Source organism: Opisthorchis viverrini (assembly GCF_000715545.1).
Source record: "Opisthorchis viverrini unplaced genomic scaffold opera_v5_49, whole genome shotgun sequence".
Taxonomy (NCBI): Eukaryota; Metazoa; Platyhelminthes; class Trematoda; order Opisthorchiida; family Opisthorchiidae; genus Opisthorchis; species Opisthorchis viverrini.
In genome coordinates this window covers 296,973-307,794 of record NW_008751705.1, presented here as the reverse complement: position 1 = coordinate 307,794, position 10,822 = coordinate 296,973, and the positions used below count along the sequence as shown (strand labels likewise).

General features: G+C 43.6%; 1 protein-coding gene across 1 annotated transcript in view; it reads right to left on the bottom strand.

Annotated features, from left to right (window-relative positions):
- Positions 1 to 6,688: 6,688 nt before the first annotated feature.
- The window catches only part of T265_03416 (hypothetical protein), a gene marked incomplete at both ends in the record, with an annotated part of 7,400 nt that continues 3,266 nt past the window's right edge, over positions 6,689 to 10,822 (bottom strand). Inside the window, 2 exons of the mRNA XM_009167900.1 lie at positions 6,689 to 6,844; positions 8,951 to 9,055. Of these exons, the coding sequence (XP_009166164.1) occupies positions 6,689 to 6,844; positions 8,951 to 9,055 (261 nt within the window). The remainder of the gene's footprint in view (positions 6,845 to 8,950; positions 9,056 to 10,822) is intronic.

Genomic DNA, 10,822 nt, shown 5'->3' with positions numbered 1-10,822 from the left:
TCAGTCACGTGGCTGGTCTGTATTTAGTCCAATAATGTGACAGATGTCCACATTGAAGCAATCAATCATTTGCATACTCAATAGATCTCAACAGTACATTAAAAAACTCGGAGGGATCCCTTGTTCAAAGTGTTTTTCAACCGAGTGTGCAGTGTAAACGCTACCTCGAGGTTCTCAAAGGCCTGCGTTCAAGATAACGAAGTACTGTTCCGTAAAAGAAGCAATACCGATCGAAGGTCTCGATCATCATCATCATCAACAACAACAACAACAACAACATCATCGACAGTACAACATCGGTACTCAGCACCAATGTGGCTGTATGATCACAATTTATTTGGAAGCCCTGTGGTGAAGATAAGAATAAAAGTGAGTGTCGTAAGGACTTTGTGATCGCCAACCGCAAACCGGTGTGCTTTTACATCAAACTAATTGTTCAGAAGCCTACAACAAGACTGGTATTGACATCGATTATCAGTTACGTCATGCAGCTTCTCCAGCCGTTCACAGGAGAGATCACGTGGACCCAATCCTGGTCGCCGACAGCCCAGTATCGATTTTAGGCTGGTCCGCTAGTCATAGTCTCCCGAGCTAAGTCGGCCTTTCTCCTTACTCTACTATCAGTTTGTTTACGGGTTGGGTTGAGTACCACACCCCAAATATGGTCAGAGAAATTCGACCAGGCTTCGCACACAGTTTGTACAGAAAAACCTCGATGCTATGAGAATCGGATCAACGTAACTCTGTTACAGCCCCCGCTGTCCACATGCAATCACGAAGCACTGACTAAAACGGGTTCATTTGAGTCGCACATTTAAGCCAGACAACCAGTCATCGTATTCTGTGACCTCATTACCTCGAAAGTGTGTCACCGTTGACCCAGTTGTCTGGTGTTTACTCGTCTTACTACTGATCCTTACTGCGTTATCACCGGACTATCGTAGCGGATGACCTAAAAGTCTCATTGAACAAGTTTGCAACGTAATTTAAAACTGTGTTTTAACTAACTGCGATCAAAGATCAAAGATACAATCTAACAGAGGAAATATAACAATATTTGGTTAATTTCAGCATGCAAAGTGTTTTCCCTTGGAAGGTGTACTCGATCCCGCACACCCAACCCAGTGTTGTTCTTTTCTCGTGCGCTCACCGGTATTTTCCACTTTGGTTTTATCCCGAAGGAATTGGCACTCAATTCAATTGTGGCTCTGAAACCCGCGGGAACCCATCCAATACTATGCGAAGATGCGGACCATTTGATCCGTCCCAGTTGCCAAGACGGCACACAAACCGTCTCCAACTCGAAAGATTTCAGTGTCCTGACCAGAGGCTCACCACTTCGTACGAAAGCGGATCACGTGTTTGAAATTCACTGTTTTGATGGGACTATTTACTTGGTCGGTCAACTAGGATATGGTGAAACCTTGGGTACAGAGTTGAACGGGAATGTGAGAAACAAGTCTCGGAGAAAGTCACAGTTCCCATCATTGCCGATTGCACAGTCCTTTACAAGGAAGGCTTCGGCACCTGTCTATGGGCTGATCCATGTCGAAGAATCCGCAAGCCCCAACAAACACGCAAATCTCCAAACTAACAAACAAAGTGATGAAGGATTGGGGGAGGATGTTTGCCGCGTTGCCATCCTTCCTCCTCCCCCAGGAACGGGACTTGATATTGCCAAACATCTGGAAACCGCTTTACGACAATCGTTGCTCCCACTGACTTCGAAACTCAGTTCAGCTAGACTTTCCGGAGCGCAGCACACAGTTCCATCGAATGGCACTGGTCCACCGGACCCGACCAAACCAACCATCGAAGCACTTGCTAGTTCATCCATACATTTAGAACCTCCAAGATCAGTGACCACGGAATCTGACCGAACTCCTCCACAGACCACGGAAGGTAGTCCACTGTACTCAACCGCAAGTAACTTGAATGCTCCGGAGTATAACGTCGATTCACCTGTCGAACTCGAAACGGTCGAGGATGATGATGATGGCCAAGGTAAGTAATTGGAGTAAAATGTTACTGTAGCACAATCTCGTTAAGGTTTGGAAAAGATTCGTCGTACGCCACTACTACTCACGTTTGCGTACCACTATTCACCTTATTAATAAAACTGATTAACCGAGTACCGAAAATGATTCAGTGGAGCAATGAAAGAAACTGGAAAACCTTATTCAGTAGTTCGCAATGGGAAGCTGACGAATTTACTCACAAGTAGTCGATAATCAGGACAGAAATGGAATTGGATCGTAAATAAAAGAGATTGGTCTACATCTTTCAACCTACTGATAGATAATAATCGATGCCTAGCTGCCATGCCAACTGAGTTTAGACAATGCTAGCTTGCCCAGGCCTAGACAGGAGCAGTCGAGAAGTTCGAACCATGGCCCATCTGGCCGGTAACTTTGCACCCTATCCACTGAGCCATGTTGAGCTCACCCTTCAAAAGGTGCTTACTGCTTACTGCCCGACAGGCTCTCATTTATTTCATTTCCTTTCATTCACTTTTTCAAAATGAATCGGATCGATGCACTGATTACTTTTTAAAAGAATCCCTAACAGAAAAAGCCCTGTATGTCGGGACAACTTTTTTCGGTCCCGATTTTGTGGTGCAAAAGTCTTCCGTAAAAAAAACACTAGGAAAAACCATAAGCTTGACGTAATTTAGACTATTTTGTTGCTCTGACAGATGTAACAAGGCAGTAAGAGCAATGAAACTGAGGAAGCATTCACTTCGCATGCTCTTTGCTGTGCTAGGTTTATGAGTGGGTACGGGGGACGAATTTAAAACGACTGATCGATATGGCCTCAAGGCAACTCAGTCTCCGTTTGCTTCACGCCATGAACGGTAGTTGATTTCAGCTCTGTCGGCAGTGTCTGAAGATCGATAAACTGACCTTAGACACGTACAGGACTGAGTTGGATTTACCCGGTTTGGTACGAAGGTATTTGGGCGCCCGCTTCAAACTTTCTGCTCCTTCTGTCAACGAACATAAGTAGCAACTACAATTCGACTTGCAGCAGTCTCCAAGCTGGTGTACACACAATTATCATGTAATATACGTTCAGCTCAGCGATAGTTTCCTTTTAAATAGGCTGAAGGCATGATCATCAGCTTAGAGTTTCTTTTCGTGTGACTGTCGCTTTCAGCTTAGCAAGTTAGGTGATATGGTTCTCCATGAGGTACATCTTAATTCTCGCTACAGAACGTTCAAAAATGGACGTGTTTTGCATTATTCAAATCCACAAATCAATAAACGCCGCTCGCAGAATTGCCCGCCATGACTGGTCCCTTAGTGGCACCTTCGTAACTCATCATTATCATCATCAACGTCAGTATGCCACCGGGGCTTCACTGCCGTAAAACCATGATTTATTTGAAAGCCTTATTGTGCAGAAAAGAATAAAGGTGGACGGGGACGGGACTTAGTTCAAGCCTACTACAATCATTCCGAGGTGCCTAAATCTCCATACACTCATTCAGGCAGTCTGACAACAAGAAGGTCACTAACATCAGTTAACAGCCACATCCTGCAGTGGAGATCACGCGGTCCATATTTTGGAAGGTTCCTTGTCACTGATGCTCTGGAACTAAGAAGCGACATTCTAAGTACATACTAAGATGAACGGTTTAAGGAAAGAAGTTGAAAGTGATGGTCTGGATAATCACCGAAAAAATCCACATTCGTAAAAAAAGAACTGATTGCACATGAAACATGACCATATTTTTCTCACGAAAAGACCGGACCTTACCGTGGTGTGGCGGTTTGTGTACCTCGGCGACCCATTGAGCTATACTGGGGAGTGTCCGCGCGACACTCATAGAGTCTCTCATACCAGGTTGGTCCATGGGTAGAGGTCCGACGAGCACAGTCTCCTGGCCCTCCAGGTTGAGGGTTGGAACATGTGGCGACTTGTTCCGTAAAAAATGGTAACATACTTGCATTTCCAGCCAAACACCGCTGCGTTGCGGTTAGGCTTTTTAGCCAAAAGCTTTGGTTGAGGACCCTAATCGTCCTCCTGTCTAGGTGTGGGCGCCCTGGCAGTATCCCAGCCCTCGTATAACCATAACGTACACAACATAACAACTATTCTCATGCCACATCGGCCGTCGCATGGTGCCATCAGCCGGGTCGCCTTTGTACGGCAGTGAAGCATCGGTGCCAACACTGATGTAGCAGTCTTTGATGATGATGACCATAATTTCCTGATAGGTATGAATAGGTTCCATGTGAGCCGTACTTGCTTTGTGGGTAGCGTCTATTGTATGAACTAATTTTGAAAAAAATTCTATCTAGTGATTTCCATACATGAGAACAGAGTGAGCCAATTCTAGGTATAATTGAATGGAGGGCCACCTTGAATTTGTGAATATCTGGGGGTTGAGTAAATTGGGGAAAGTCGAAATCATAGAGTAGAAAAATTTGTGAGTCATAAAACATTTCGTCTCCTACCAGCGGTAGCCTTCGGTCGTTTATGGGTTAAAAGCCAGGACGTATCGGCAAAAGCTCTGCCGAATTTGGGCAAGTGGTCCGCTTTGTTCAGATAACACCGGTGTATCCCCAGTATCATTTTCGTTCTATGATTGTCCAGTCCTTCCTTGGCTTCTGCAAAGCTCTTGTGTTTCTTTGAGGTATTAAGAATTTCGACGTATCGAGAAAACGCACCCATTGTCGGCAAAACGAATCAGCTTTGTTCTGACCACTCCGTTTTCCGAACGTGACCAATATCGTCTGAATAGATCATAACGACATTATTGTTTCTCTGTCATGTTTTCAGGACGTATCCCATTCAGCACACAAGACGAAGAATATTCTGATCTGACTTGGTTTTACCGGATCCATCAAACCCACCCTGCAATTAGCGAATATACACTCATTTGCAAACTAATTTAGTTCTTTCGAGAGACTCACCTGGAACCCAGCTGAGAGAACCAAATTAGTTTGCAAATGAGTGTATATTCGCCAATTTCGTGCAATTTGGTTTCAAGTAGAACATAAGGTTGACGGAAACTCGGGGACTGCGCCTACCTGATGAGCCCCAAGAAGGGCGAAACCGGTCGTGGGCTGTCGATAAATTTTCAGCAACCTTATGAGTAGTACACTACTTAGCAATTATTGTGATTGATTTTCACTCAAAACTGGACTTGACCGCCTGGAGTGCTTTACGCTCTATATTCGGAAAAATCCATGAACCCAGCTTGTAAGTAAGGGTTACAGAAGTGAAAAAATTGGAAACTGACAGACTGCAACTCGTGTTACGCAAACATATTCGCACTCACCCTGTTTTGACAAATTATCGTTCCGCAGTTGGAACAAGGTTGAAAAGGCATAACGTACTAATGATAAGCTTACTGAAAACTCTCCGACAGCACATGACCGGTTTTGCCCTTCTCCGGACACATCTGATGGGTATGATCCCCAAGTTTTCCTAAACCTTGGACACAAGTTACACAAAGTTTAACCAATTTGGTTTTTAATGGAGACTCACCTGGAGGCTAGCTGAATTTCTCCCTTTCAACGATATCCTTCTTCGACTAATGGGTTACACCAGGCCGCCTCATTTTTCAGTTGGTATGATAATCAAAGAAGAACTTCAAAAATGATAGATTCGGTAGGGCTGAAAAGAGTTTAGAAACAACTAAATAGTGAGGTGGACCGTCGTGTTTTTTTATTAGGCTTACGATTGAAAAAACTTGTCTTTCTTAGGCTGAGTTTATTAAATAAGCCAACGGTTTGGTGGCTCTCTTCTCGCTGAGGTAAATCAACAGGTAATAACTAAAACCACCAAGTGGTGTGAGCGTGAACAAAATACTTATTCCGAAAAACCCCAAAACTGCAACCAAAATGTTGCCCAGTGGGTTTCAAGCGTGTGTTACGCTACCTGACTGGGAATTCCTGACTGGCGGGTCAATCGATCGTCACAACCAGAACAGTTACTGGGTCGTCGTTCGATGAGTCGGGCACATCAATCACATCGCTCAAGTGTGAACACGTTCAGCTGTTCAGACGTGAAAATTCAGATGCATCCAACGTGAGTTGGTGGGTTAGTGGTTACACGCTCGACTCGCATGTCAGATGTCCGGGGTTCAAATCCCGGCACGGCCATTGAGTATGTACCGCTGGTGCTCCATTTCGGTGTGGACTCGCCGGAATACCTACGCCAGAACAGGAGGACGTTCAAACGATTGTTGTGATCGTGAATGAATTACAGTCCTCATCAGTCTTGGTTCCTGACTTTCGGGCTGGCAAGTCAGGGTTGTCCTTCGCTCGAAAAAATTTCTTACAGTTGATACTACCGGGTTACTAGCAGTCCTTTGAATGGTATCGTTCATACTATGACGCGATAACCCATTCAGTTTGATGCCAATTCGTCCTTACATCCCGGAAGGTACTGCGCACTGTTCAGAAGTGGTCTGTCAACCTATCTGTTTTAAATCGTTTGTACATGATCATGCTGAATCCTGTGTCGCACTGTCACGCTGTGTTCGGGGGCCAGCCGTCCCTAATAACCGAACATCACGTCATTTGGACGCATGTGTCACGTGCAGGACACGGGCCAGACGTAGGCATGCCCTGATTGGTCAGAATACCAGCCAATCCGAGTCAAGCACTTTGACTCGACGGTTCTCGCCCCCTCACGGACATTCTGGCACGACCTTGTGGAACACTCTGTGACTACCCTATATATATATACAGTTGTAATGATTTTCCTTTGTCTCCATAAAGGGCTGTGTAGAGCTACCGTGCCTTTTGATATAACATAGTGGGCGGAGCAGGAAGCCAAGGGACCGATACAGAGTTGCACTACCGTACTTCAAGACATAACACGCTGCGACCTATTTCGATCAGACCCATCCTAAATAGAATTAAGAGGTTTCAGCTATTTTACGTCCTCATCGTCGAAACACCAAGTCGAGAATTCGTAGCGATATTCGGAGTGCTCAGTGGAGTTGTCCAACCATGAGTAATGTAGGATTAATTGACAACAGCAACAATCCAATTTGAAAAATCTCCCACTAAAATGCATAAATTCTGCATAGGAAAAGAAATAAATACCCTAGTTTGGCCACTGAAGGATGTGGTCAAAAGTGGTTGTTCTTGAGGAGTGAACTGTGTTGGGAGGTTGGTACAAATGGCAGTACTAATCTTCCTTAAATTTTAGAGGAAGAGCCGTGTACATTGAAACGCAGGACAGTGAACAACTCTAGCTGGAATAGATCAAAAAGGATCACTCTAGTGGGGCACGTGGTACATGTTTTACGCTTAACTGGGGTATTTCCGGCAGTACCTTCCTTACTGGTTATTGCCTGCGACGAGACACGCTTGGCTACTAATGAAGCCGCATCAATAACTGGGAGTAATTTTTTTTCTTTGGGCTGCTGTGATGGATCGTGTGTGTTTAAGCCTAACTCCACTCTACAGCTTTTTTATGCGAAAAATATCGGTGCTCCGGTTCAACAGGCAGGCCAGGTTCCTAAACCCGAAGTGATGTTTGTCAGCAAGTATGTAAAAAAAACTGGATCGATGAGGTCGATGCGTTTTGAGATTCCTGTCATACACTGTTGAATCTACTGGGTTATGTGACTGACTTAGAACTCAAAGACCGGCTGTTCTGGGCACACTGCTAAAAACGCTGTTGATGTGAGTATCTACCATACTTGAATGATTCTGATTGGTTGACGCTTCATTATACTATTCAATAATACCAAGTGATGACTCAAAAAGCGAATAATAACAACTTTTGAAACAATCAATCTACTCCAGTCTGTTTTGTGAGATCAACCAACTAGTCTGGAACTATCCGCGTCTTATCTTACCATCAGTATGTGAGATCCATGTGAGCAAGCAGACAGACAAAATTCGATCATATGCGTCATATTTTGAAATGTATGTTGGGACACAACACTTTGTGTGGGTCGGTACCATTTCCGGTTTGTGGTGAGCTCATTCAAACAAACGTTGAAAGCAATCAGGTACAACGTCACAAAGAAATATTATTGTGTGAATACGCTAAGCCATTGACAATTAACAGGTCAGGTAAGCTACCCCGTTTTGGAAATCCTAGCCAATAAGGGAATTCCGTTGAAGCAATGAGTAATCGATGAAACTGAATTTTATCGATCACTGAATTTAAAAACTTTTTAAAAACCCTGAAACGTGTGAATTTCTGAAGGTCATTCGGTCACTATTACTGTCTGTTTTTGTTTTCAGGTTACGGCATCAGTAATTTCATTGACAGTGGTCAGTGTAACGAAAGTGTAAGTTTGCATTTGAATTCCCCTGAATGCATTTTCTGATTCGTCTTTCTTGCTTTGCCAAAACCACGGAATTTCATTCGAAACACTTCATGCTTGTTGGCCGATCGATGCTCTACCCCTCATTGCTGCTATCAGTTCCAGGTGGTTCATAGTTGACACCAGATTCACACAGACGTTGAATACAAGAAAAACACATGTAAACCTTTACTTACAATGCTCCCAACTTTTTACTCACTCTCGACAAACAGATGCAGCAAAAATGAACGATGTCAACCTCCCTGTGCCAGGTAGTTAAAATGAACCCTTGTTCATATACTGGTTGTACAGTAATGAATCCTTTTCGACCAGAGTGCCATATAGGTTGGTCTGACTCGAAAACGCTGGATCCAAAGTAAACGAGGTAGTTTGACGATTTGACCTGACCGTCTCGAGTCACAGTAACCCACTGTGACTGTGGATACCGTCCAGAATTATATAGTTACCACGAACCGTCGTCAGTGATTCGTTCCTACGTTGATTTGTGCTAGTTCAGCTGGAAGAAACTTTGTGGCTTGCACAAATGTCCGTTGAACGTAACTCACAAGATTGGGGTAAATTGTGCGGGTGTTTACAGTTTTTCCATCTTCGCCCAAAGATTTAGGTTTTTTTTAGAGCTTTCAATGGTAACATTTTTCTGTAATGCACTACTCGTGAGGTTGCTGAAAACTCCTCGACAGCGTAAGACCGGTTTCGCCCTTCTTGGGGCTCATCAGGTAGGCACAGTCCCTGAGTTTCCGTCAACTTTATGTTCTACTTGAAACCAAATAGCACGAAATTGGCGAATATACACTCAGTTGCAAACTAATTTGTTTTTTTCTGGAAACATCAAAACCGAGAGACCCAGCTGAGTTCCAGGTGAGTCTCTCAAAAAAAACCAAATGAGTTTGCAAATGAGTGTATATTCGGTAAATTTTTTCTGTTAAAGAGAGCCAGTAATCCACAATAAAACAAATTCAGTCTTAGCGTCCTTCTCGTACTCAGTTCTCTGATCCCCGCGGTCCAGTTTCTGTTTGTCAGTTTTCTGAAACCTTCAGATTTAAGCACATCCAGTCTTGAGGTAAATAGGGATCGTCTTGTTCCCCATTGCCGATTTGAATTGGATGCGGACTGATAGTGCAAGCTGCCGGGATAAGTGCACTCTCCTCGGAGCTAAGCACACATAAAGACATGCCAAGGAGACTTTGTGACCATTCTTTTCCTGCTTGGATCCTTGTCACGGAAGGGAGGTTCTTTGCCGTCCCATTTTCAAAAAAGATTTTAATCATCAAATGCTTGTAACAGAGCAACCCTATCAGACAAACCCATCTTAGACAAATGAGAGTAATTCACAGAAGAAATACCTCCTGAGAAGTTCACGCCGCCTTTCATCGACTTTGATTTGGAACCTGACCCCTTGAGAAGTATTCACCACGCAGCTGGAGGCCAATATATCCCTTATTGTGACTCCATCACTTACGTCACTGAATGAAATTAATTTAAATCAATTTACCAGAGTACTTTTATATTCATCCCACTCACCCTAATTGAGCGAGGCCACTGACAACATTCTTGGAGAAGGCTTCAGGGTGAATTATGACCTGGGACAAAGAATGCCAACGTCCTTTTCTCATAAATTTAGCTTTTCTCTTGATAAAGTTCCCCATTTTTTCCTAAATTTTGAGCGGTGTACAGTTACTCTCAACTCCACTCATCACATCCCTGAGACTGACACATTCGCAGGTCGGACTAGCTAACTCGTAACTCCTTTACATACTTTTCCGGAAACTTAAACTTGGATTTACCAGTGAGAAATACTCAGACTGAAATCGATACTGTCCACCCACGCACTGCTTACGGAAAGCTCAAGTGCATCCCCAGTCTGTATTCTAAATCCTTTAGTCAGACTTAAGCATGCGGAAGTCATGTAAATGGCATTTAGACCACATGATGTAAATTTTTGGAAGTCACTTTGCACTATATATCATTGCTTATTTCCAATCATCATCATCGTCAGTCATCGTCATCACCATCATCATCATCAATATCGACAGCATGACATCAGTGTTCAACACCAACGCTTCGTTCAGTTAGTTGAAATACATGGAGGAATATATAATAAAAAGTCACGTGCAAGAGAGCAGTAAACAAGCTGATGAGAAGGCCAGCAGGGTTTTGTAAGATGCTAGAGTCGTTTCAAGAAATAAAATGGTTTTATGGTATTTGCATACACTGCAGAGATCCAATTGTTCGGTTGGGAGTCGCATTTATACACGCATTTGCGCTCATTATCTCTCATAATGCGAGTCCCGGTTTGAGACCATATTTCTGGCCTGGACTGTACCGAAAAATTTATTCAAGCGAGCAAGGATCAGGAATCAGAAATAATTATAGAAACTGAAATTAAAATATCCGACAAGTTTGATTGGTTGCACGCCAAAACAAGGTAAGTTGACTGCTAAAAATGAGGGGAAATTAAAAATAATTACTCGTGTGAAGCTAGGCTGGTATTTACCCCACAGTCAACTGAAATCTGCTTTT